Source organism: Aulonocara stuartgranti, assembly GCF_965226115.1.
Source record: "Aulonocara stuartgranti genome assembly, chromosome: 10".
Lineage (NCBI taxonomy): Eukaryota > Metazoa > Chordata > Actinopteri > Cichliformes > Cichlidae > Aulonocara > Aulonocara stuartgranti.
The window spans coordinates 17022529-17047997 of record NC_138946.1 but is presented as its reverse complement, the minus strand read 5'-3'; the positions used below and the strand labels follow the sequence as shown (position 1 = coordinate 17047997).

Here is a 25469-nt window from a genome sequence, read left to right as displayed (position 1 = left end):
CAGTTGCTTTGAAAGTTCCAGATAATCAGCAGTCACCCAATACTGGCCCAGAGTTCACTCACCGTCTAAAACAACATGTTTTAGGTCTTTTCGCCTTCCTTTTAAATCGAATTTCATTTTGATTGGCTGCCCGTCACAAACAGGATTTAAGCCAGGGATAGGGATATCCTCTCTCATTGACCACATAGATAAAAACTTGGCACCAAAGTGACTGACCTCAAAGATTTGGGCAAAGTGTGTGTCTCTGTTGCTGAACATGGCGTTGATGCAGTGGATGGCATATTTAGCCTGGCGGGGAGGGCCTCTCTTGGCTTTGGCCTGTAGTACCGGCAGTAGAACACTTGGGGGAGCAGACAGGAGAACACCACGAACAACAAAAACACAGCAGAAAGTTGGGTCACAAGTCATGCACAGAGCAGCGTGTCCTAAGTAAGCGTATAAATAATGCATCCCTGCATTCCAGGAGTGTCACTGCACATTACACAGCGCTGCAAGGCAAACAAATCAGCCAAATTTAGCTCATCAAACTCACGATTTGATGTGAGGAAAACTCTCCTCCATCTTGCTGCCTGTATTCTTGAAGATCTGCAGCGCTGCCTCTGCCACCTTCTCGTCATCCATTTTCAAACAGCCCAGCAGAGACTCAAACGTCTCTGCAGAGTGGAATGACACTGGATGTGTGAATGACAGCACCTGCGAGTGATGAAAGGTGAGTCAAACAGCTGCGCAGAGTACAATCAACACCTTTTCACCTTAGAAAGAAAAGAAACAAGCGTGATTGATATTTTAAGCAAACCGTAAAGGGTCGAAAAGATGTGTGTGTGTTTTACTCATTAATTATCTGTTGTGTTTGTGTCACTATAAAAAGGCAGGACTGCAGGAGACATCATCCATCACCGAGTGCTTCTTTTTTCCCCCGTCACTCCACAATTTCAACCAACAACAATTTATATATCACTGATTGCTAGACTGCAGGTAGCAATTGACACGACAGCAGCAGAAGTTACTGAGCGACTGCAGAGCCTATAATTTAGATTAATTCTTGCAGGTATTCTATTTTTGTTAAATGGTGCACTCACGCACGATAATGAAAAGGCTTACAACAGAGTATCCATCGTGTCAATCTGCAGATAAACACCACAGGCGTTCGTGTTTATTACCGATCTTTACCTTCAGCAGTTCCAGCCCTGCTCTGATGGCCTCTTCAGTGGGAACACCTTCCTCTTCGTCATCAGCTGTTCCATCTATAGATTTGTTTACCTGTTTTATCAGAGCACTGAGAGATGATGGTAGAGGTTAAATTTCTGCACGCTAGACTCGGATATGGCTGTTGTTTGCATTCTTTTTATTTATTGGATGAGCTAAAATTTGCATCCTGACGCACAGTACCTGATGGACTCTGTGTCGATGTGCACAGGAGCAATCCTCTCCAACAGGAACTTCACCATTTCCAGGAATGGATTGCTGGGTTGTTTGGGGCTGCCAAGTTTTTTAGTGATGTCTCTCTGAAAGGACGACAATTAAGAACTTCAATTTATTTATGTAGCACCAAACCACAACAATACGAAGACCCTAACAGAGAGAAAACTCCACCAATCAGATGACCCCCTATGAGCAGGCACTTTGTGGCAACGCTTACAGCACCAGCTCAGGGTTTTATGGCCGTAATATTCTCTGTGCCTTTTCAGTATTTCCAAACCAAAGCCACCTGGAGTGATATTTCACAGCTGGACTAAAATCTAATGCTGCTTTTTTTCTTTTTTTTTCTTTTTTAAAATGTGGAAATACAAACACAGCAGCATGAACGCCCAACATCTCATATACTCACAGCAGTGAGCATCATCATTTAGTTCACTTAATTGTTGCCAACTTAGCAAATCTGCCGCAGGATTAAGCAACAAGAAAAAATACCAAAAATACTTTCTAGTGAAATACTCTATTGTGCAAGTGTCTCATGCTTCCCCTCATTTCTTTCCATTTTCCAAGAAAAATGGGAAAGAAGCACAGTGATTTATGTGCAAACAAACGTAAATACAGTGTATAAAGCAAAAACAGAGTCTGTGCAGTTCTAACAGGCTTGAAAGTCAATATTTGGTATGACCACCAACTCTCTTAGCTGATTTTTCCTGTAATTTCTTTAGTTAATCTTCAGGAATACTTCTCCAGACGTCTTGAAGGACATGGCTGCCTTTCGTTCTGTTCTCGGTCAACATGAAAGCACACTGCTTCAATGCTATTGAGGTCAGGGCTCTTGGAAGGTCAATCCTTGACAGATAGTGTTTCATTGTGTGCTTTTCTATCCAGCTATGCTTTTAGTGCACTGGCAGTGTGTTTGTGATCATTGTCATCCTGAAGCTGCTGCCAATCAGATGCTCTCCAGAAGGTACTGCATGCTGGATCTAAATCTGGTGGTACTTTTCTGCATTTGTGCTATTGATTCTCAGTCCAGGTCCTGTATAACTTGGCATACCTGAGCCTTTTCTGTTTCCTTTAAGAATGGCTCTTCCACTGAGACCATTTCTGATGAGGCTTCAGTGAGTAGCAGATGGATCAACTGAAGGTCTCTAGGCATTTCTGAGGTCCTCTGTCAGGGCTTTGATATATTTTCCTCCCCTAATTCTTAAGATGGATCTTTAGGTCTGCCACTTTTTTTTTGGACTCGACTTGTCTAGTTTCCTCAAATTTTAAAGGACACGCTGCACATCATGCTGAGATACGAGTTTTTGGCCAGTAGCTCTTTTCGAATGACCGTCATGTTGCAAAAATACCACGTTGCCAAGACTGTTACCTTTGGCAACGTTCGCAGATTCAACTAACGAACCAGGAAAACGTTTGTTTATGCATCAGGCTGCTACTAACAAAGTGTCTGAGGACGCAACGTAAAATTGTGTCTTTGCTAAGTTGTTTGCGCAGACACAACGCTGGCGCACAGGTGCCTTTTTGTGCTTGAGTGATTCACAGGTCAATGTTTTACAAACAAAAAGAAATCCTCTGTATATGATTAGGTACCATAAATGGATTAAAAATGAGTGAAAGAGCAGCCGACGTCCAAAGAAAAACTTTGAAGGATCTTCAGAAAGCCGGGAGAATTACTGCTCAAGACCGCTACAGTCACACGTCTCAGTCTGTCTTCTGTGTTCGGCGAGACATCAGACAGAGAGACAGAAATTATGGCGGGCAGCCCTAATAACATCCTCCTTACAGCGGAGCAGGGGTGGATTGTTTCAATACATTTCCCCACCGTGACAACGATCGGTCACTAAAACTGTCATGAAACCAAGCTTAAACATTTTAAAACCACCTTTGGAATGTACTCAAGTCGAGTTACTGCTCATTTAAAGGTTATTACAGATTAGATATAATAAAGACAAGGACACTTTGGACTCAAAATACTGACATGTGTATAAAAGTGTTGTCTTATGCACAAAAATTGGAAGATGTGAACTCTATGAACAAATAAGTACATTTACGACTACAGTACCTATATGAAGAATCGGGTCAAATAACACAAAGCTAGTGGAGGGATGAAAGTATTTCGCTTAAAGGAAACCACATCGTTATCTCAAAGGAACTCAACACTCACCACACAGACTTCAGCTTGCTTGCAAGAGCACGCGGGGCTGACCAAGGTTTCTAACTGATCTCTGATTCGCTCATCATCATCCAAGACCTGAGCCAGCTTCTTCACAAAGTCCTGAGCCTTGCCAGGGTCTGGCAGGTTCCCTGTTCACAGAGAAATTTCAGCATGTCACAGTGAAATCGATGTGAAATCAGGGTGAGAAGGTCACCCTGCGATCACTTTTGTTCATTTTTCCTGTTTGAAAGGACGTGCTGAATTCAGAGAGATGCCTTACTTGTGATCACCATGACTTTGGCAAACACAGCCTTGTTGGATGCTTCAGACTGAAAACAAACAAGCACACAGTTACAGAAAAACCTTTTAGAGACAAGTATAGTGCAGTTATTACAGTCTGTGGTGTGCGTTAGTTACCTTGGGTTTTTTGATCAGGTCCAGCAGGTCTTTGACATGGTGTCTCAACAGATTCTGGCACTTCCACATCTCATTCAAAGCTCTGCAGGTGAAAGAAGCAAGGGACACAATGATGTGTTTGCCAGGCCTCCTTTAATACACATGTTGTTGCATAACAATTAAAAACTGACTTACTTAACAGCATTTGTGTCCAGGGTGGCATACAGGTAGTACAGACACTTCATTCTTTCAGTGGTTTCCAGGTTGTGAGGAACCATGTACTGGGCAAAAACCCGCTCCACCAGCAACCTGTACGTACAGAGGGCACATTTTATGGAGAAAATTAAATTAATAATAATAAAATAATAAAAATGTTTGGGTGCGAGTGGTTAGTAATAGTTAATAGATCCTAGCCAGTACAGAAAGCAGCAGCTGAACCTTTAACTAAAACCAGAAGAGCGATATGACATCACTGAGCATCTCTACACAGGTTACTGATTTGATTTAGTACTCTTACTAATGGCTCCTGGGAGCTTTACTTTACTGCAGACATTACTTCATTACTTATTTAAATTAGCCCATTAGCCTGTGGGCAGCCAGAAACCCTCAACAAAACCCTGCTGGCAGCTCCTGGGTCTAAATTCAAGTCTAGACGGGACTGCGCCTTTAACGTCAGGGCACCTCGGCTCTCGAAGGGCCTGCATTCAGAGCTCAGACCCAAACTGCCATCAGCACATCGACTGATCCTCTAAATACTCTCTTTCACTCTTGCTTCTATCCTTCTGTAACAAATCACCTCTGAATCTCCACCCACTCCACCCTGCCTGGACTAGGGATGGGTATCGAAAACCGGTTCTTGTTGAGAACCGGTTCCCACTGTTTCAACTCCTTGGAATTGTTTGGCATTTTTGCAAACGATTCACTTATTGATTCCAGTCGCCCCGAATGACGTCACCACGTTGCGGAGCGTCATTTACCTGGCAGGAAACACGGCGCCTACGCGGCTCAAACGCTCAAAAGTTTGGTTATACTTTACGAGAACGGATGACAACGGGGCAACTTGCAATACTTGCAAAGTAGATATTTCATTTAAGGGAGGAAACACTACGAATATGCAAAAGCATTTGCTCACAAAACACGTGATAACCTTAAATGAATGTCGTGTTTTTAATTCCACTCCGGACTCGTGAATCTCAACCCAGCAGCAGCGTTAACGTTTGCACGTCCTCTCCCCTTAATACGGCAGGTAAATAATCAACTAACAGTGCATATTATGTTAGCGCGATCTGCCTCATTACAAAACCTGCCATTACTGTGTGTTTAGGTGACCATGATGAGAGAGACAGACAGAGTCTGGCTGGCTCAGATGCTGGCAGTTCTCGCTGCAGTCTACCGGTAGCGTCTCCTTTCAGGCCAGGATAGACGGATGTCACCGAGCAGTGACCAAGTTTGTGGTCAAAGGCTTGCACCCATTTGCCACAGCAGATGCCCCCGACATTCGGTATGTGAATGTGTTTAATTGTAGGCAGGGACATTACTGGATATTCTTGTGTAATTGCTACAGAATAATTTATGTTATACTTTGTTATTGCTACAGAAGAATATTTATTTTATTATTTTACATTTACAATTTTTTTTCCTGGGGACCCTCTGACACCCCATTGAAGAGCCGTAGGCTGTGGATCTCTTAAGATCTCACTGCTGGGTTTGTAAGGCCATGTTACTCCTAAATCTCTATCTTGTTCAAAGAGACGATATAAAACAAAGTTCTAAGCTAATCAACCTCAGTGTTCTCCTTTTTAAAAAGAATCGATAAAGAATTTAATCGTTAAACAGAATCGAAAATGGAATCGGAATCGTGAAAATCTTATCAATACCCATGCCTAGCCTGGACCGTCTTCTTCACCTCTCTCGTGCACCACCTGCTGCTTTGGATGGCTGACCGCTAGAGCTGGGCGATAGAACGATAACGATATGTATCGCGATATAACTTTTACTCGATAGAGAAATTAAGCTATCGCGATAGACCTCGCCGCTCTTGTCCTCTTAAAAAAAAAAAAAAAAAAAGTCAGCCAATCCAAATTAAGTAGCGCAGAGCCGAACCAATCACAGCCGCAGCGTCACGTCGCGTGACTTGTTACGTACAGCACAAGTGCCAAGCCGCACGTGTGTTTGTTTGGGAAGCAGCCAGCGGGTAATGGAGCCAGCGCGTAATGGAGGAAATGAGTGTGCCGACTAGAAAAATCAACCGAGCGTGACCGAAGAGAAAACAGATGATGGTTCCAATGCCGGAGAGATTGTCGAACGGAAGAGCCAAAGAAGCTCCGTAGTGTGAAGGTATTTCGGCTATTTCAAGTCTGACAAAAAACAGAGTAGCGTGCACTGTAAATTGTGCCGAAAGCAAGTCTGGAAATACAATAAACTGGTGCACGCGTCACACTGTGCACCACGTTATTGTTTCGGTGAAATGAATTTCTACAATACTGTTAATTCTACTCTCTGCAGTGTTTAAATGCTTACATATACACACAGTTACTGTCCCTCCACACATACGACTCGGTTCTGCTTCTATGCCCCAGCTTTGTTTACTTTTTCCCACCGAGGCTTCTAGACTTCTGATTGGCCAACATTTCTGCACGGTTAGGAATCTAGCGCCACCTGCTGCTTTGGCATGTTCATAGCAGCGTTTTCCTTCATTTCTGCCTTTATGTGTGGACGGGATTATTTTTTAAAACGAAAATGGAAAATCTCCGTTTTCAAAAACACCCGTGTACGTGTGGATGTAGCCTCAGTCTCTGACTGGAAGCGCTAATTCGTCATTCGGCTTTTGTCAGACTAAAGTAACTGTTAAAACTGTTTGAAAAGCTCAGCTATACAACAAGGAGAGATTGAGAATTTCCTTTTAGTTCTCAGTTTATTTGATATTGACAAAAGTTAGTCAGTTTTGTCTGTTCTTCTGTAAAACAAACTAAGATTTATTTTTAGAATTAATATTTTGTTTCTAAGTGGAATTGACAATTTAGTCGTCTGTTTCGTTTGTTCTATTTTGAAACTTAAACGCTTTAGCGGCTGCCTTTTGTGTAGTTTGCAATATTTGCCTTTATTTATCTGAAAAAGTCTCATGTTCCTTAAGTACATCTACCCTGTTGAACTTATTATGGGAAATAAATATTTAAATAAAAACAAGCTGCTGATTATTTCACATTTTACTTGTGAGCAACGGCACATTTAAATCTTACAAATATAGTTATTTGGCTTATATCGTGATAGATATCGTTATCGCCTGAAATGAAAAAAACATATCGTGATATGAAAAAAATCTCATATCGCCCAGCTCTACTGACCGCACATATTTAAACTCACTCGCTTAAACACACTTCCTGCCTCCCTCTCATTCACACACGAGTATTCTGACTTCCTTCTATTGACTTTCATTCCTCTTTACTCCACATCATACCTCCACCTCTCCAGGGTGTCTTCCACCTACTCCCACTTAAGATCAGCCTTCTGTCACTGTCTCTCAGCCCTCATGGTGCTGCACCACCATCACACACCTCACTGATATGTAAATTAATTAATTCAAACATAAGCTCAAATGTCAACACTCGTCACAACAACAACGACAACAACAAAAAACCCTTTTCAGCCTTTATGTGCTGAAGTTTTAGAGCTTTTCAAGGGGAAACTGCTGAACCAACACAAGTAAAGCTACCCTGCTGTTCACACAACACACATGCATACACTCCGACCACATCGGGCACTTTCCTGCCAGCAGCTGAGTGACTCCACAGCAGCAGAGATCACCTACACCCACAGAAAGTCCACTGAGATTCGAGTCCGACGCCTCGTTCTCTTCCTCTCCCTTTTCTTTTACTCAATTTAGGCTTTAAAAACCCATCTCAGTTTGCCTCGTATCATCTAATCTACTTCTAATTCAGCTGGTGACATTTTGCAGAATGATGGTTTCCATGTTGAGTAAGTGTAGGTGGAGAGATGGAGAAACAATCACACACCATCAAAGGAATGCTGCTCAAAGAATAATAAAAAGTCCCACGCACACAACTTGCTTACAAAAATATTTGGGACTGCTCTACATTATGAGCCTCGGCAGGGTGACAGAACCAGTCTCTCTTCCTCCATACAGCTATGACACCGCACTGATAAATGCAGTGCAGAGAAAGGTGGATATTAAAGACAGATTTTAATGTTTCTGCTGGGAAAAAACTTATTAGAGCTCATTTTCTACATTCAGTTAGTTATGCACAGAGCAGGAATTGTTCATCACAGTAAATTAAGACTCTGAAATGCACCACTACCAGCTTTTTCCTCTGCAATCACACAAAAGGTTAAAAAGTTAAACTCCCAGGTACTAAATGAATACATTTTGAACTGTAGCCAACAGAAAAACATGCACACAAACCTGTCATCAATGCTGTTCTGGTAGTAGATGTGCAGCAGCTTGTCTTTGATCCAGGAAATCTGTTTTGAGGCCTCCCTCCCGCCTTCTCCCTGCAGCGAGTACTTCCTGTAGATCGATGCAAGGCCCATCATGGCCTCCTTACGCACGCGCCACTGACGGCAAATTAAAAAGAAAACGTTTCAATGAAACTACTAGTTAGAAAATAAAATATTCAACGGGCAGGTGCAGCGGCTGATGTGACTGTTTACTGCCATTTAAGCCAAACGTGTACCAACAAAAATATTAATAATCAAATTATAAATCTCACTATTAGATCAATAAACCCAAAACAAACAACAACAGTGTAACTATATCTGAAACAATCTGATACATCAACAATAAAATAATACTAATAATAACAACATCATCATCATTATTGACCAGGATTTAAAAAACATGACTTACTCTCTTGTCCAAAGTCCTCTCCTTTACATAATTGAGCAGTGCATCATTGACTAGAGACAAATCCTTCTTGGCAGCAGTTACTATAGAGACAATGACATCATGGCGAATAGCCTCCTCTGGGTCATGTGATCTGACCCTCAAGTATTCTGGGGAAGGAAACAGGAACAAATGAGTGGGACGTGAGAGGACTGGCTACCTCGAACGCAAAGAAAGCACCAGGCAGCTGCTTCTCATTTGACGTCGAGCACACACTCGAGCGGCCTTCACGCACATGCAGTTCTCAGCACACAAAAGCACGAAAGTGTCCGTGTGTTTTTACCTGTAAGGTCTTTGGCCAGGTCTGGGTGGTTCATGAGACAGTGACTGGCGAATTTGACACACTCCAATCTGATAGGCACGTGGATGTCATTAAACCTTTTTTTGATAAAAGAAACGGACGTTAATGTCGGCGACTTTAAAAGGTGGCTCGTACATGAACATAGCTCTAAGAAGACGGCGTCTCATGTGGGTACACAACATACATCAACAAGCTCACTTTATATTACACTCTGTCACATGACTCCCGCCAAACCCTCCCACATATTTTGGACACGCAGTAAAATTCAGGTATATTGGGGCCGAATAAGTCTAACTCTAAGCCAGATAAACTAGCTAAGCTGCACTTGACAGGGTCGAACCCTGTAAAACTAATGAGATACAAATTACAGCCCAGACTCTCTTTGTGGATTAACAACAACATGTAATCTGTTTAACCGTCTACAGACAGGCTTCACCAGACTCTCCCAATGGGTTTAAGAGATATATTAAGGTGAAAAAACTCACACTTCTGGTGTGTGACGTGCTCAGTGTCACACACACCCTGATATAAGAGAACCCAGTAGATTCTATTTTATTTCTCATGGTAAGAGCAGGAAACTGTAGATACGCTGCATGTAAGCAGTCTACTGCTAACGTTTGTTTCCATCCTGTGCTCTCATCTACTCTACTTTAATACATAGTATTATCTATGAGCCATTAAAGGGCCAGTTCACCCACAATTCCACACCTGAAAACTGCTTGATCAGCTGCAGGAAGTATTCTCAACTCTTCCCTTTGTTCTTTGCAAGACTTGATTTTATAATACAATTGTACGACTGTTCAATGCAACACCATGACACGCGTACATTAAAGACAAGCACAGTTCTATTTTTCTCATTTATTTTAATTATCTACGGCCTCGTGCTCACACCCGATTCTCCATCTGTCTTTGTTTTGATCATCTCTCCGGCCTATGGCAAACAGTTCGCTGTGTTTTATCACACAGGATTTGTGTGGCATTTATGTAGTAATAATAAAGTGAAGAATCCAGTGTAACCACAACAAAAAGAAAATATATTTAGTTTTAATATGGTTTAAAATATAGTATTAATCCAAAAGTGAACCAACCAATTGATACTAAATGCAAGCTAAAAAAGAAAAGATGATTCTTTTGTCTCTTTGAAAGCAAAGTTATCAATCAAATCGCAATTATAGAGACATTTGTCAGATCCACAACACTGAATCCCACCTGCCCAGGTAACACTGCCAGAGTGGTTTGTTCTGCGCAGCCAACTCAGAGTCCTTGGCTCCAAACATCTTAGCCAGCAGCTTCACCACCTGCAGCCTCTCATCATTATCATTACTCTGCAGAGACGAGCGGGGAAAGACAAAGAGATGGGGAGAGAAATGATGCACCAAAATCGGCTGAGTCGATTGGAACGAGGTGCCAAGTCATTTACATTAACTACACGGGAAACATTACCGTTTTCATAACAGACAATGGCAGTACTTTCTTTGGTATCAATCTTGTTTGCAAATCAGAAGCAAGACAAAGGGAGACGAGGAAGGAAGAGGAAAGGGGTGAGCATGAAAGAAAGACAAAAGTGCAATAGGGGGAGGAAAGAGGAAAGAAAGAGTGAGAGATAAAAAGATGAAACGAGCGTGAGTGAGAGAAAGGCAAAGGGGGAGCAAGCATCAGAAAGAGAGAGAGAGCGAGAGAGAGAGAGAAAGAGAGCGAGAGGGGTTCTGGTCTAAAGCAGAGAGATTTTATCACAGCTATTATTTTGAGGAGACAGCAGTGATCCTCACTCCCCATGAACAGTTAATGAGCGTTATCCATCAGCGGGATGCCTTTATGAGACACTGCAGAGGCAACATTATGCTGACTGGCTGACTGCTTTATCTTTCTAATATGAATCAACAAACCTGCAGAGAAAGTGAAAATGTGCAGTTCTGTGTGTAATGGCTACAAGACTTAAGGCTTTTGCAGTTTGACTGTAGTTATAATATCAATACTTATTGAAGTATTGCTGCTTAATCTAAAACTACTGCTAACATCACAATGCAACTGCTTTAAAAATATTAAATTCTTGTAAACATCATAATATTATGCAAAACAACTACACAGACAAAGATAAAATAAATAGATAAATGTGGATTTTTTCCCCTATACCTTGAGCTTGAACTCCAGCTGCGGCAGCACTGAGAGCAGCAGGTGGCTGTCTATGTTGTAAAGCTCCAAGATGAGGTCAAAAACGTGCTCGGACAGATCGCTGACTGAGGTCTTTCCCAGCATCAGCACCTGGTTGAAAAACTGATGCAGACGACAGAGCAGGAGGAGTAACGATTACTGATGAAACTCCTACATGATCGCACGACTCAAACTCGGACTGCGTTAGCGGAGAGAGGAGTAAGTACGTGTGTGCAAGACCATAAATCATCTTACGTATCTGAGATCCATCACAGAACAGCTATTGAAGGTGGGAGGGATTCGGTATTTTAACCAAGGACGTGTAAACCACGTGGATTAGGAGGCATTAGAAGTTTGCCGTAATGTTCACCATATCTCTTAGCTTCATTAGCACAGATATGAAACTCCTACAGCACAGAAACATTTCAAGCATGGCAGGCTGTGCTTTAAGTAGAGTTAATATCACATTCTTCATATCACACTACACGCCACCGACTTCAGAGCCACAGTTACACCTCTGAATGTATCACTTTTGAGTGTTATGACTGTTAACAGCTTTAAATATGACTATGTCTCCTGTGTAAAATGAAGTAAAGGATTAAAACAGCACTATAAATAAGAGTGTCAAAGATTTCATCTTACATTGGTGATGTAGGGTTCAATAGCCTGGGCAGTCCTCTTCAGCAGAGCTTTGGCCAGGTCATATGCTTGTTTATTCAAATTCTGGATAACAACAACAAAAACAAATTGGTGAATAAAACAGCAAATCACAGCAATGTTCAGAGATGTGGCTGTGAAAGACGAGGGTGTAGTCCATCATCTCTTGTCTGAATGCCATTTGGATAGTTCGGGAGCAGATGTCCACTTATTCTTGTGGACCAGTGCTTAAGCTGCTTTACCTCTTCCCACCTGCAGGGGTCTCACTGAATTAGACAGGATGGAAAATCATACTGGCCTCTGTCTAGTGAACATTTCAATTTATTTTTTAAGGTTTTCCTTTACTGAGCCGGTTCTACTTGGATCATCTCTTGTGGCGGTACTACGAGCGCGTTACTGAGACAGTTAAACAGATGCGCATCTGCACTTCACCCGACATACCTTGTGCGCTGGCACTAGATTGACCAACACGGTGTCCAGCAGCTCCTGCGATACGGTGTCTCCCTCACAGATGATGGAGCTCATCAGATCCACCATATGCATGTGCACTTTCTGGTTGTGCCCATTGCTAGGGAAACAATGCACAAAGATTAAGGACGGACTCTTTGTATAACTGATGTGACTTGTTTTTCTGACAGGACCTCTCATTTCAAAAAGTAACCTTCCTCTCAAACAAAACACTATGCGTCTTTGAAAATGCACCGCTCACACAAAGGGTGGGTAAACCTGCTCATAATGATCTGCACTACAGCAGGGCAGCAAAGCTTATTAGCTAAAGTTAAATCTGATTGACTGTCTTCCTTAACAGTACCAAGCATTACCAGTCTCATTATGTGGCACTCTCTGGAAACACCACTTCCACACATACTAACACCATCTCACCAACACCTGCTGGATCACTGAGAATATTTTAAATGGAAAGCAGGCTTCTTTAGATTCTTTCAATGCAGTAAAAAGAAAATAAAAAGAATTAAGCACCGTGTTGGCACAACCTTGACACAGACAACCACAATCTTTCCAGTGGCAAAGAGCCAGATTCTGTACTGCAGAATTTAGCCCTGGAGGTTGTGTTCAGCACAGTAAAATTGAGAGGTGGGGGTTTAGAAGAAAAAAGAAGAGAGGCGAGAGGGCAATCACTTAGAAACAACTGTACCGCTACTGTGCATTTTTACGATGCAGCAGCAAAGACAATTTTCAGATGTTTGAATCACAGCAGCTTAGTGCTGTCAGGACTGCAGGAAGGCAAAAAAAAAAAAAAATTAAGGAAGGAATTAGAAAAAATAAAAATCTGGGCACAGACTCACATGCAATACACCATGAAAACCGAGGTGGTTGGTTGTGACTTATAAATAGGGACTCACTTGATGACCTGGAAGAGAGTTCTGTAGAGCTGGGTGAAAATCTCGTTGCTGTCTTCAAGCTCAAAGCAAATGTTGTAGGATTTCACCCATGCGATGTTCTGGGGGGAAAAAAAGAAAAAGAGGCGACAAGATATATATGAAAATATTCATGCAGCACAGCTGTGTTTTCTTGTCAAGTGGTTAAAACACTTATAGGCTTCAAAGTTGATATGGTGACAAAATTCAGCTCTTATGAACGAGCAGCAGCTCAGTGAAGTGTGCATGCGTCTACCTGCTGAATGCTCCTTCCCCCTTTAATTCAATTGTATTTATCTAGCACCAAATCACAGCAGCGGTCTTCTCAAAATGCTTTAAATTGTATCACAGAGATAAAGCCCAACAATCAAAGAGCACCCTTTGAGCAAGCACTTGGCAGTGGGAAGGGAAAAAAAAAATCCTGAGAGAACCAGGCTCAAGGAGGAGCAGCAATCTGCTGTAACTGGTTTACCTTCATTTCTGGTCTCCACCAACCTCTGAAGCCCTTTAACAGTTCAACGCTCCAATAAGTGTCTCCCATTAAGTTCACTTCCCATTTTCTGACTGGGTTGAGCTGGAGGTTGGTGCTAAGTGGGTGCTAGGGTTGGGTACTAAAATATTATGCAGGTTCCAAAACCTAATAGGCTGTACAAACAAAAAATATTGTGCCACTTATCATTAATCCATAAATATACACTGTATGGACAAAAGTACTGGGCCACCTGTATATAACATCTACAGGAGCTGCATAGATTAACAGACTGTAGGGTCCAATCCACCTGTCCTTATCATGTAGCTGGTAGAATCCTCCTCTATGGAAGGCTACTGCTACTGTCAATCCAACACATTTGCAGTTGTTGTCAAAACTCATATTGCTTTACAACATTTAATGGAAATGCATCTTGATGCAATACATGCAAAATTGTAGTTTAACATAAGCAGGCAAACACCAACAAGTACGAGAGACTTACAAATAAAGCAATCTTGAAACAATAAGTTGCAGCAAGTCTGACTGCTTTAGAAGTGCCTACTGTACCGGGTACAGTAATGCATGCAATCTTATGCTAATGGAACTTGCTAAACAAGAGGGAAAAAACCAACAAACAAAAAACCAACAGCTATAAATGCAATCATTTCCAGGTAACATTCAGTCTTGTTTTTTAAAATAAGCCTGAGGGTATTCAGCTGTGACACCGTGACCAGGCACCAGCCGCCTCTTAAGAGGACTGAAATTGGACACTAAAATAAAACTCGCACTCAGTCCCAACAGGTAAGGACAAAAGACACCAGAGGAAACAGTATTTCAGGGCAGTGACCAAGTTTAATGATAAAGTATATCAATACTGGCCAGTGCAAGGGCTTCAGTGTATTAGGGCTGCATGGCTCTGGATCTGGCTTGCTCTGATACACACAGCAGAAAGCACTGAGATAGCACGACAGTGGAGAAAGCAAATGTTGAGAAAGAGTGAGAAATTGTTCTTCCAAAGCCAACAACTACTCTGTGTGCTGTTAGCACAATTAAAACCTTTGCAGTTGAAAAAGCAATTCAAGTTCTTCATTAAGCCACCCACTTAACATGCTTAAAAGTGACCTTTTCCACTACTCCCACTCTCCACTGATATGTTTTACATATCCACCGCATGCTTTGTAAGGATAACATATATTCTTTAAAGCTAGTTAGTATGAACTTGGCCTGCTTTGAAGTTAGTGTGAGCCGACTCTACTGCAGGAAGATTACTTCTTCATCAGAACTGCTTAATATAAGGCTGAGATGAGCTCACAGTGATCTTGACCATCAAATTTGAATCAGTTCATAAATTAGGCCTGTGCCATATCAAACCATCTGTTATAGTAAGGTAGAGATATTTGTAGTGATATAAAAATGTCAAATCATTGCCATGTGTTTATGTTTCCTAGTGCATTTTACAACACAATAAGCCCAGGCACGTCTGAAAGCGAGAGTTGTGTGTCAGCCTCTGATCCAGTACCTAAAAAGAAAGCTCAACAATGCACAATACTTTGTAAAATATGCAAGAATACTGTTCCCTCTGAAGGTGGAACATTGAAGTTGTTTCACTGCTTGAGGCTAAAACACACCGCCGAGTACCAGCAGTCTACAGAGGAGGAGATACTAACAGCTGGTGACATGTGACCCAAAGGTAAACAGACAACTCCACTGAGCTTCACTGGAGCACTCACTAGCTGCGCTCCATATGACAGTAAGAGCAAACAGTGGATGAAAATTACTGATGCAGCTACATGGTGGCAAAGCAGGGCTTTAAGCATTTGGTTAAAAAGACTGAGCCAAGTCACAACATCTCAGGAAGACAATATTTTCCGATTTCATCACATGGCAGTATTTGTGCAGGTTGTTGAAGTGCTTCAAGGCTAAATTTCGAGCAAAAACATTACCCAGGTAAACGATATCTCTCACGACCATCATGAACACTTGTGCTTAGTTTAAGCATGTACAACCCTTGCCCCTCCCCCAAAATTCAATAGGTGTAGTTCCAGCTATTAAAACTCTGTATTACACACTCCCACAACAGATCATTTGGACTTCACTGTTGCTGTATTAACAATAATCATAAAAAAAAGAAGAATAAAAATGGCAAGATTTCCCTCGTCTTCATGCCACAGTTAGAACTGCAGCTTTAATTACAATCCTAATAATCATTACGTTGCATACAAAAGACAATGACTTGCAATTAAAAGCAGTTTGTCTCTTTCAATTTGTGGGGAAATTGCTTCTTGGCACAAACTCATAATTTAATGAAAAACGCACACACACACCGCAATGAACCACACAAGCAGGAAGACCGAAAAACAAAACAAACCATTAACGAGGGAAAAATCAAATCAGAACGAGATTCTTCAAAGAGCTTCCAAAAATGCTAAAGGCTAATTTAGTTTAAATAAATAATTTTCTGAAGGCGCAGTACATTTTTTAATCCTTTAAACGGAGTTCAGATACGGTTAGCTACAGTCATTTATTATGCAACCAGGAGTGCACACATGCATTAGGCCTCAGTCGCACAAAGTTGGAAGGAAAAGGTGTACTCTCCGACCAAACAGAGAGTGGTTGCTAGGAGTTGCTGAGTGAAATCTATTGCAAAGAGGAAGCCATCCTTTCTCAGTGCACGGCTGACCTTTTACCTGCACAATGCAACGCATGCTGAATGCGGTGGCACTTTAACATGCCTTTCAGAGACATCAGAAATACTACTTTATTGTAAAAAAGCATCTCTGCTGCCATTTAGAGATAGCATCCACACACAGAGCAAAGCCTTCAGCAAAAGAAGTAACCAATATCCAAGTGGCTGTTCCTGACAGTTCTGTGATGCACAAGCCTCCATTGTAGCAATCAGGTGTACACCTCTTGGTATTTAATGTCACAACAAACAACTCCACACACTCCACTGTTGCAATTAAAGAGCCAGGACAGCACAGCACAACACAACACCACAAATTTTGTAAAAGCTCAAATTAAACTCCTCGCTGTATTTTGATCAAACTACTTGGGACCAAATTCAATTTACTGTGACCAAAGCCCCAGTGCTACACGTTAGCCACAAAAGCTCAGTCACGCACCTCCAGCAGGTAGAAGTATCTGTTGAACTGTGCGCTTTTAGTGTCCTCCAGGCCTTTCAGTTGTCTGGTGATGAACATGAAAATGTCCTAGACAAAACAAAAACACGCATACAGTGAATCCTTCATGTGAGCAGCTCTACTAAGCAAAATTCAGGCATGATCAAAAAATTACACTAAAGTAAATAGAAATACATTGAAAATGTTCAAACTGTTAATAAAAGGACACACATTGAATGAATTTCAAGTACACCTGTTGACTGAATATATCAATTTGTCCAATTAGCATTAAATTATTCCTCTAGAGAAGCAAAAGCAGAGTTGTCTAATTACAACAGTAACTCTAACAAGACAGAGTGAAGACATTTCGAGAAAATATGAATCACCCTACCTTTAGTTTGTCTGGGGAAGTGTAAGGGGCCTCTGGGGCATAAATCCTGAATATGTCTGCCAGACAGCAGGCCACCAACAGACGCACATCTTTATCTGGGTGTTTGAGAAAGAAGTCTGAGGCCAGGTGGAGGGCCAGGTTCAGGTAGAGCTCCTTCTCTTCCTCAGAGTCCTGGTCCATGTCCATGAAGGTCTTGACGACCATCTAGAAAAGAGATGGGGCATTTTAAATGGGGGAAGGCAAGTCCCCGAGGTTAATGGCCGAGCAAGGGGTAAAACAATCATCACTCCAAGACAATGAGGTTTAAAATGGGTTTATTCAGGTACACCAAGCAAAGTGAAACATTTTGTTTTAAAAAGATGATTATTCTTTCACTGATATATCAGCAATATTCCTCAATAGAAGACGACTCCTAAAACTACTACTGAAGCAGTAATGACCAATCTGACACTGACCTTGAGCCTTCGAACCATTTCCTCCTTGGAGATTTTGTCAGAGATCTCCTTGACCCCCGGGGGGTAGGTCACCTTCCCGTCTGTGGCTCGAGCTTTAGAGTGAGCCATCCTCTTTAGCTCTTCACTGCCTGCAGAGAGACACAAGAGCATTAATTACAAACACAAGAGCGGCAATACTATTTTGACAGAGAGCAAAGGAAGAGAGTCAAACCCCAGAACCTTGAAAACTTGCTGAATCTTGATTTTATTTTATTTTATTTTTTTGGGGGGGGGGGGGGGGGGGGGGGGCATGAAAAGGCACAATGTTAACTTCTTGAGACCCACAGGAAATCTTTTACTTTAAAGCTTCTAAAGCAGCCTGAAAGAGAGCAACCTCTGAAATATTCAGCGAGATATTCACAGCGCAGCAATAGCTTCCTACAAGCTGTGTCCAGGATGAAATTGCTGCATTCAGAGAGCAAGGCTGATTTTTTTTTTCCCTTCCTTGTAAGCTTCTGCTACCATTGTGCTCCACATTTCATTACCGCAGCCACAAGCATTTCACGGATTTACACCCAGTTTGCGTTTTAGGGCATTCACATGATACAAAATGTGCTTTGACGTCCAATTTAGCTGCTCTTAACCAGATAATAATACATGCGGCACCTTTCAAACACCTAAATGAACCATTCCCACTGTGGCTTTCCCCCCCATTAATGACATTAAAAGCAACAGAAATGTGTGCACCCAGTAAGAAGAATTTACTCTTCACCTAAAGCCTGAATTGTCAGACAAACTAAAGCCCGGCTAAGGTTTATGACTATACCAAGAGCTTGAATGAGCTGAGGGGTGCACTATGAAATCATTTTGACATAGCTAGGCTTTCTTTGTGTTAGCTGGCTTAACAAAATCCCAGTCAGAGATAACAGGTATCACAGAAGCGGTTATCGGCTTTCTTTGTTAACCCGGGATTTCTGCTTCAGGCTCCGTGTGCTCTCAGACAAAAAGAGGCATAATTTAACTCTTCTTCTGCACAAAATGGATTAACTGAGTGCAGCCTACTTCAGTCAGAGACATTATCAGAGGAACATGTGATAGAGATCTACAAAAAAAATGTTACTGCAGAAGTTAACAGTGGCAAATATGGAAAAAGAGCAAAGCTGCAGAAAACGGTTAATCTTTTAAGCAGATATCTGTATTCCCCCCCCCCCCCCACCCGGTGCACTCTGAGTGCTCTCAGGCTTTATAATTAAAGCATTTAAACATCAGTGCATTCAGTTCTGACACGGTACCACAGTCTAATAACAGAGAAGGTTGAACTCAAATTAGTTTTTAGTCAGATCAAAGTAAAATTAATTTTACAGATTTAAAAAGTTTTGGTGATTCAAATGAACCGATTCATTTTCTCATTTGTGGGCATTACAGCAGTTTAAAAACAGACTTGACAGCTCTTTAGGATCACAAGCCAACTAGAGCTGGGCGATATAAGATTTTTTCATATCACGATATATTTTTTTCATTTCAGGCGATAACGATATCTATCACGATATAAGCCAAATAACTATATTTGTAAGATTTAAATGTGCCGTTGCTCACAAGTAAAATGTGAAATAATCAGCAGCTTGTTTTTATTTAAATATTTATTTCCCATAATAAGTTCAACAGGGTAGATGTACTTAAGGAACATGAGACTTTTTCAGATAAATAAAGGCAAATATTGCAAACTACACAAAAGGCAGCCGCTAAAGCGTTTAAGTTTCAAAATAGAACAAACGAAACAGACGACTAAATTGTCAATTCCACTTAGAAACAAAATATTAATTCTAAAAATAAATCTTAGTTTGTTTTACAGAAGAACAGACAAAACTGACTAACTTTTGTCAATATCAAATAAACTGAGAACTAAAAGGAAATTCTCAATCTCTCCTTGTTGTATAGCTGAGCTTTTCAAACAGTTTTAACAGTTACTTTAGTCTGACAAAAGCCGAATGACGAATTAGCGCTTCCAGTCAGAGACCGAGGCTACGTCCACACGTACACGGGTATTTTTGAAAACGGAGATTTTCCGTTTTCGTTTTAAAAAATAATCCCGTCCACACATAAAGGCAGAAATGAAGGAAAACGCTGCTATCCACAGAAGGACTGGTAGCTCCCCTTACGATAAGGGTTCAGATCGCGCGAACAGGTGTGAAATGTGCGTGTTTAGTTAGTTAGTTTGTTTGCTTGTTTTAATCAATTTTAAATCATGCTTTTTATTTGTTTTTGTTTCTAATGTCTCTGTAAAGCACTTTGAATCACCTTGTTGTTGAATTGTGCTATACAAATAAATTTGCCTTGCCTTGCCTTATGAACATGCCAAAGCAGCAGGTGGAGCTAGATTCCTAACCGTGCAGAAATGTTGGCCAATCAGAAGTCTAGAAGCCACGGTGGGAAAAAGTAAACAAAGCTGGGGCATAGAAGCAGAACCGAGTTGTATGTGTGGAGGGACAGTAACAGTATTGTAGAAATTCATTTCACCGAAACAATAACGTGGCGCAGTGTGACGTAAAAAAATGCGCACACCTTTGACGCTGCGTTTTCTCCGTTTTTCTAGTCCACAGTAAATGCAAAAACGGAGTTTTTAAAAATCTTTGTTTTCAGTGACCAAAAACGCCGTTTACGTGTGGACGAAAGGTGCAAACGCATAGAAAAATCTAGAGAAAAGTTTATTGTATTTCCAGACTTGCTTTCGGCACAATTTACAGTGCACGCTACTCTGTTTTTTGTCAGACTTGAAATAGCCGAAATACCTTCACGGCGGTACGGTGGCTGGCTGCTTCCCAAACAAATACACATGTGCGGCTTGGCACTTGTGCTGTACGTAACAAGTCATGTGACGTGACGCTGCGGCTGTGATTGGTTCGGCTCTGCGCTACGTAATTTGGATTGGCTGTTCTTTTTTTTTTTAATTTTTCTATCGAGAAAAAGTTCTATCGCGATACATATCGTTATCGTTCTATCGCCCAGCTCTACGAGCAACCAACTGAATGCATGGGCACCGCTGTGAATAAGAGCTGCATTTTGATCACTTGTGACTTAACCTCTGCAGCATTAGTATGACATGACCCAACAGTTTGCATATATAAAATGCTGATGGCCCTCGCTGCCCCTTTTCTGCCCCCTATCTAATAAAGTCAGAAGCCTGTGACACAATTACTTAAAAATGGTACTCCAGACTATTTCAACTCTTAATGTAACCTGCTTTGGGCCAGGTTTTTCTAGCTAGGCAAAAAGCCAGTCATCTGTAATGTTGAGAATGCAAACTTTAAGCTCGACATACCTCGCTGACTCATTAATTTAGCTTTGCAGTGCTCCCCTGTGGGCACTTCATGACACTCAGTTCTTGTTGTTCTACCCTCCACGACAACACTAATAGCTATAGAGAAAAAAGTGTACATGTGAGAGTACATTGGCATGATTTAGCCAACCCTAATTAGTGGTAATAAGGGTACTAAGTCATAACATCTGTCTTGTTCTTTATAATCTTTGCAGGCTGTTTTTTAAAAACATGTTGTGGCTTAAAGAGAACAGCAGGCTGACATTAACTAACAAAATGTCTGCAGCTCTTGTAGCTTTTGCACAATGTTTAGGCCCAGTGAGCTGCTTGGTTTAAATATATCAAAACCCTGATATTAGAAACTAGAATCCAAGACATGGCAGCTTTCCTCGGTTACAGCTCAGAAATGCTGCTATTAACCAAAACAGTAATTTTCTCCAGACTCACGTCTTGGTCTATTTTCATGTCAGCCGTTAACATAAACTCACAAAAACAGCTAACAACGCAGACATGTAAAAATATTTAATAGATGAAGCAGATTAATGTGAATGTAGGTACTTAGCCGAAGATCGTGAGTGCACAGACTCATTTTGCAGTCGTTTACTTTTCCCATTTCAATTCAATTCAATTTCCAGAGAACCATCAGAACATAAAGTCCCCTCAGGATAGCAAGATGGTAAATTGTTGCATCACATGTAATAGGAAGCAATTTATAATTTGCTATGCTGTCCAAAGAAACATTGACTAAAGGAGCCAGTATTCAAAGAGTCATATAATGGGTTTCTCAACAATAAACCAACCAATCTGAAGACGCTTCCTTTGACTCTATGTAACTCGGGTGGGCCATCTTTTATATACAATTATAATTTACATACATCTCATTATTTCCTTATAATTTTAGTTATTTAAAATAAAAATGAATCAAAATCAAACTTGCACATAGTCATCAGTAATGAAATCAGATCAGATGGCGGTTTAAATAATGCAATCAAGTTTCAGAGCGAGTGATAATGATTACCTTTGTGAGTCATATACAAAAACCACACCGCAAAAGCGTCAGTGTTAACACACACAGGTTAGATGTTCTAGCTTGATATTTCTCTGCAACTTTAGTGGCGGCTATGATAATCAGCAGAGGTGTTAGCTGCTCGCTGTTGTGCGTCGCTGTGGAGGAGTTTGTTTGTTAATTTTCTCAGACTCTCCCACATCTCATAATGAAATTTAGCTCCCTACTTGGGGATGTGATTACTTTGTGTCGTGCCCAAGTATCCGCCCCTTTCCGACTCGCCCGCTGGCATGCACTCACACTGTGCTTAATGATCTGGGTATGCTTCAGTTTGTCTCGCACCTAAACTCCTCACACAAAGTCACTGTCGCTTTCAGTCCTAGACAGTGACATTTGTGATTCTCTGCATTTTCAGGTTTAATGGGGCCCTTTTGAATGTGATGACAGACCGTCCAATCACGTGGCTTATAGATTTGTCAACATGGCAAGGTAGCTGTCCCTGAGGAAGCTTTAGAGTTCCATACTTTAGAGCAGTTAGGGCATCACACCGCACTACTATGCCGATGTACAACCTCTTTAAGCAGCCCCCCCCGCCCCGGAAAAAAAAACAAACAAAAAAAACAGAGCATCACCGAAACGTCACATGCCATGGAGCAAGCAGCCCTCATGCATATCATGGGGCTTTCAGTTTTTGCAACCTTGCATCTGTGGCATCACCACACACTGAAGGAATGAGTGTATGATAATGATCTAATGATTCATCAGAGCAAAAGATTTCCAGATTATACCAAGGGAGACGTTGGAAAGACAAAAAAAAATCCCAAAAGACTTTTGTACTCCAGTAATAACACTGATGTGGAGGTTTTGTATGAGTGGTGACACCTCTGCCGCTTAGGAGAATACTGGAGCCAGCCCAGTGCGCCCTCACTGGTGATATAAATGATGACGTCACTACTTGTGTGCACAATGACCACTGCAGCAACCATAATGAGCCCTTAAGCGGTCATACAAAGGTGGCCATTATCTCAATAAGTCAGGTAAGCATGTTAGATCTCCAGAATAACTTACCATTGCAATGCACCCCACTAAGAATTAGACTCTTAATCACCTGATCACACTGAAAACTGGGTAAAAGCTTGACGGTGCTTGGATCAATCCAAATCTTTCTTCATAGCAAAGGCCTCTGGTGTATTCAGGATATGTTAACATAGCAAAAAACCCATGTGCACTTAGTAGTTGTGAAAATGTTACCTGATTTAATGACACACCAATGATCTTGGCCTTCATTTTGCTCACTGTCACATCCACACTATGATGCTATCCTATTGACAAAATCTGTCCATAAAGAGAGATATGGACACCAGCTAAAGGCACATGAGGCACACTTCAAACCCATTGTGAGTTCACCTTAGGGCAGCAAATTACTGTGCTTTCAATTCAGGATATGCAGGCACATGCTGATAACTTGACTGGCAATTTGGACGTGTAATGTCAGGTCACACAAGCCTAGAGACCAGTCTGCAATCACCTGGCAACCACTGGTCATGAAGGAAAGAAAAATGGAGTATCCACTAGGGCTGGGCCATATTATACCGTTCATGGTAATACCGGTATAATGTTAGGCAACGATAGGAAAATGAAATATCGCGATAGAATGGGAGTAAAACGCGCATGCGCAGTGCCTTTGTTTTCATACGCACATGGCCGATTGTTGAGTGAAACAGATGAACCAGAATTGGTTTGTAAAAATGGTGCAACTTCCGTGATGTGGAACTGGTTTGGTGTTTGTCCGTCAGATACACGACAAAGCACATTTTTTTGCAGAACATGCAAGCGGCCGTTGTTATTGTCGTATTTGTTGGACTAAGATGCTCTTAAATCTGGGAGTAATCTGGGTCCTAAACTCCGTATGCTTCAGGTCAAACAACACTGCAGCATCACTTAGAGTTAAAAACTGTCTAAATTCTTTCATCTTTAATAAAACGATCAGCATTGCTGCTTTACCAGGTGTAACTATGAAGTTTAACTTCCAGGCATCCATGAAAACTAAAGTTATTACATTTAATGGAGTTAGACGTTAGCAGGAAGCTAGCGGAAGTGAGCTCGCTAGTTTCGCTAGTTACCCAAGCATGATATAGCATGTTTTGACTGAGAGATTTCTGAAAAAAATCAAACGTACAGTTCTGCTATCACTTTCAACATAAATGAAGACAGGAAACTAAACAGCAGTGACGTTTGTAGGGTTACTGAAGTTGGGCTAGCTGGTATATAATGATGTGCTACGTGATCGCTAGCGACACAGCTATGTTAGCATAACATAAACAGTGAAGCTGGAGGACGAACACTAACACTTTTCCACTTATAAAAGTTAACGTGAAGGTTCTTCATGGTTAGAGACAAATGCAATCGCATGGCAGGATGTTGTAAACGGACCAAACTTCAGTCAGGAGAACAACTGAGATAATCCATCCACAATACGAGGTTAGTCATTAATAGACTGCAACAACATGGGAATAGAGCAGCTGCCAGAGAATTCAACATTAATGAATCAATGGTACAGAAGTGGAGGAAGCAAGAAGAATGAGTTTAATAAAGTTTGATTTATCTGACTGCTTTGTTTCGCTTAATGTGCCTTATAATCCCGTGCACCTTATGGTCCGAAAAATACGTACTGCACACTGCAGTTTAATGTTGCAAAGCACCTCTTTTTAACTTCAGTGGATATTATACATGGTTATGCTCAGGATATGTCAGCCCATTTCTACTGGAAATGCCTTTTGGTTAAACTTTCAGCAAGGAATTTGCATTTGCACTGTTACATTTTTATAAAGCTTTAATGTACATAAAAACCAGCTTCTTGTTTAAGTGAAAATAAATGGAAGGTTGTCTTTTTGCGCTAGTAATGTTGTGGAGTTGTATTTTGTCTCGCATCAATTATATCGTCGGTTATATCGTTATCGCAAATTTTCAAATATATATCGTGATAAATATTTTTGGCCATATCGCCCTGCTCTAGTATCCACAACTGGTGAAAACCACCATGCTGCTTTGGTTCCTAGCTGATTCTGCTGTCACTCGTAGTATGCACAGAACACGCCAGCTTGTCTGCAAACACTCGCCAGCTACTCCTCCAGTAGCAGTGATAATGTGAAAACTGCCAAAACTGAGACAGTTTGCCTTCAAAGTACAAACCAGGCCTTTGCAAAACTTGCTGACTGTCGTGCTGAAACAAGTTTTACTCTGAAGGCAAATGCAGTTTTCTTCACACTTTTTCCAAGTTTACTACTGCTCGGCTAGCACGTTTGCAGAGATTTTTGGTGCAGCAAAAATCTCTTCTTTGTAACCAATTTCACCCAATAACCACCAGCAACATCCAGGA

At 41.3% G+C, this 25469-nt stretch overlaps 1 protein-coding gene across 1 annotated transcript in view; it reads right to left on the bottom strand.

The window, feature by feature from the left end:
- pds5b (PDS5 cohesin associated factor B) overlaps positions 1 to 25469 on the bottom strand; it is a 35104-nt gene that overhangs the window by 6139 nt on the left and 3496 nt on the right. The window contains exons 2-20 of the mRNA XM_082549767.1: positions 17790 to 17917; positions 17335 to 17538; positions 16947 to 17033; positions 13341 to 13438; positions 12421 to 12547; positions 11965 to 12045; positions 11305 to 11445; positions 10381 to 10496; positions 9154 to 9248; positions 8835 to 8980; positions 8391 to 8542; positions 4166 to 4279; positions 3992 to 4073; positions 3855 to 3903; positions 3584 to 3723; positions 1390 to 1505; positions 1171 to 1276; positions 533 to 693; positions 217 to 340 (exon numbers count right to left, since the gene is read on the bottom strand). Of these exons, the coding sequence (XP_082405893.1) occupies positions 217 to 340; positions 533 to 693; positions 1171 to 1276; positions 1390 to 1505; positions 3584 to 3723; positions 3855 to 3903; positions 3992 to 4073; positions 4166 to 4279; positions 8391 to 8542; positions 8835 to 8980; positions 9154 to 9248; positions 10381 to 10496; positions 11305 to 11445; positions 11965 to 12045; positions 12421 to 12547; positions 13341 to 13438; positions 16947 to 17033; positions 17335 to 17538; positions 17790 to 17897 (2247 nt within the window). The 5' untranslated portion in view covers positions 17898 to 17917. The remainder of the gene's footprint in view (positions 1 to 216; positions 341 to 532; positions 694 to 1170; positions 1277 to 1389; positions 1506 to 3583; positions 3724 to 3854; positions 3904 to 3991; positions 4074 to 4165; positions 4280 to 8390; positions 8543 to 8834; positions 8981 to 9153; positions 9249 to 10380; positions 10497 to 11304; positions 11446 to 11964; positions 12046 to 12420; positions 12548 to 13340; positions 13439 to 16946; positions 17034 to 17334; positions 17539 to 17789; positions 17918 to 25469) is intronic.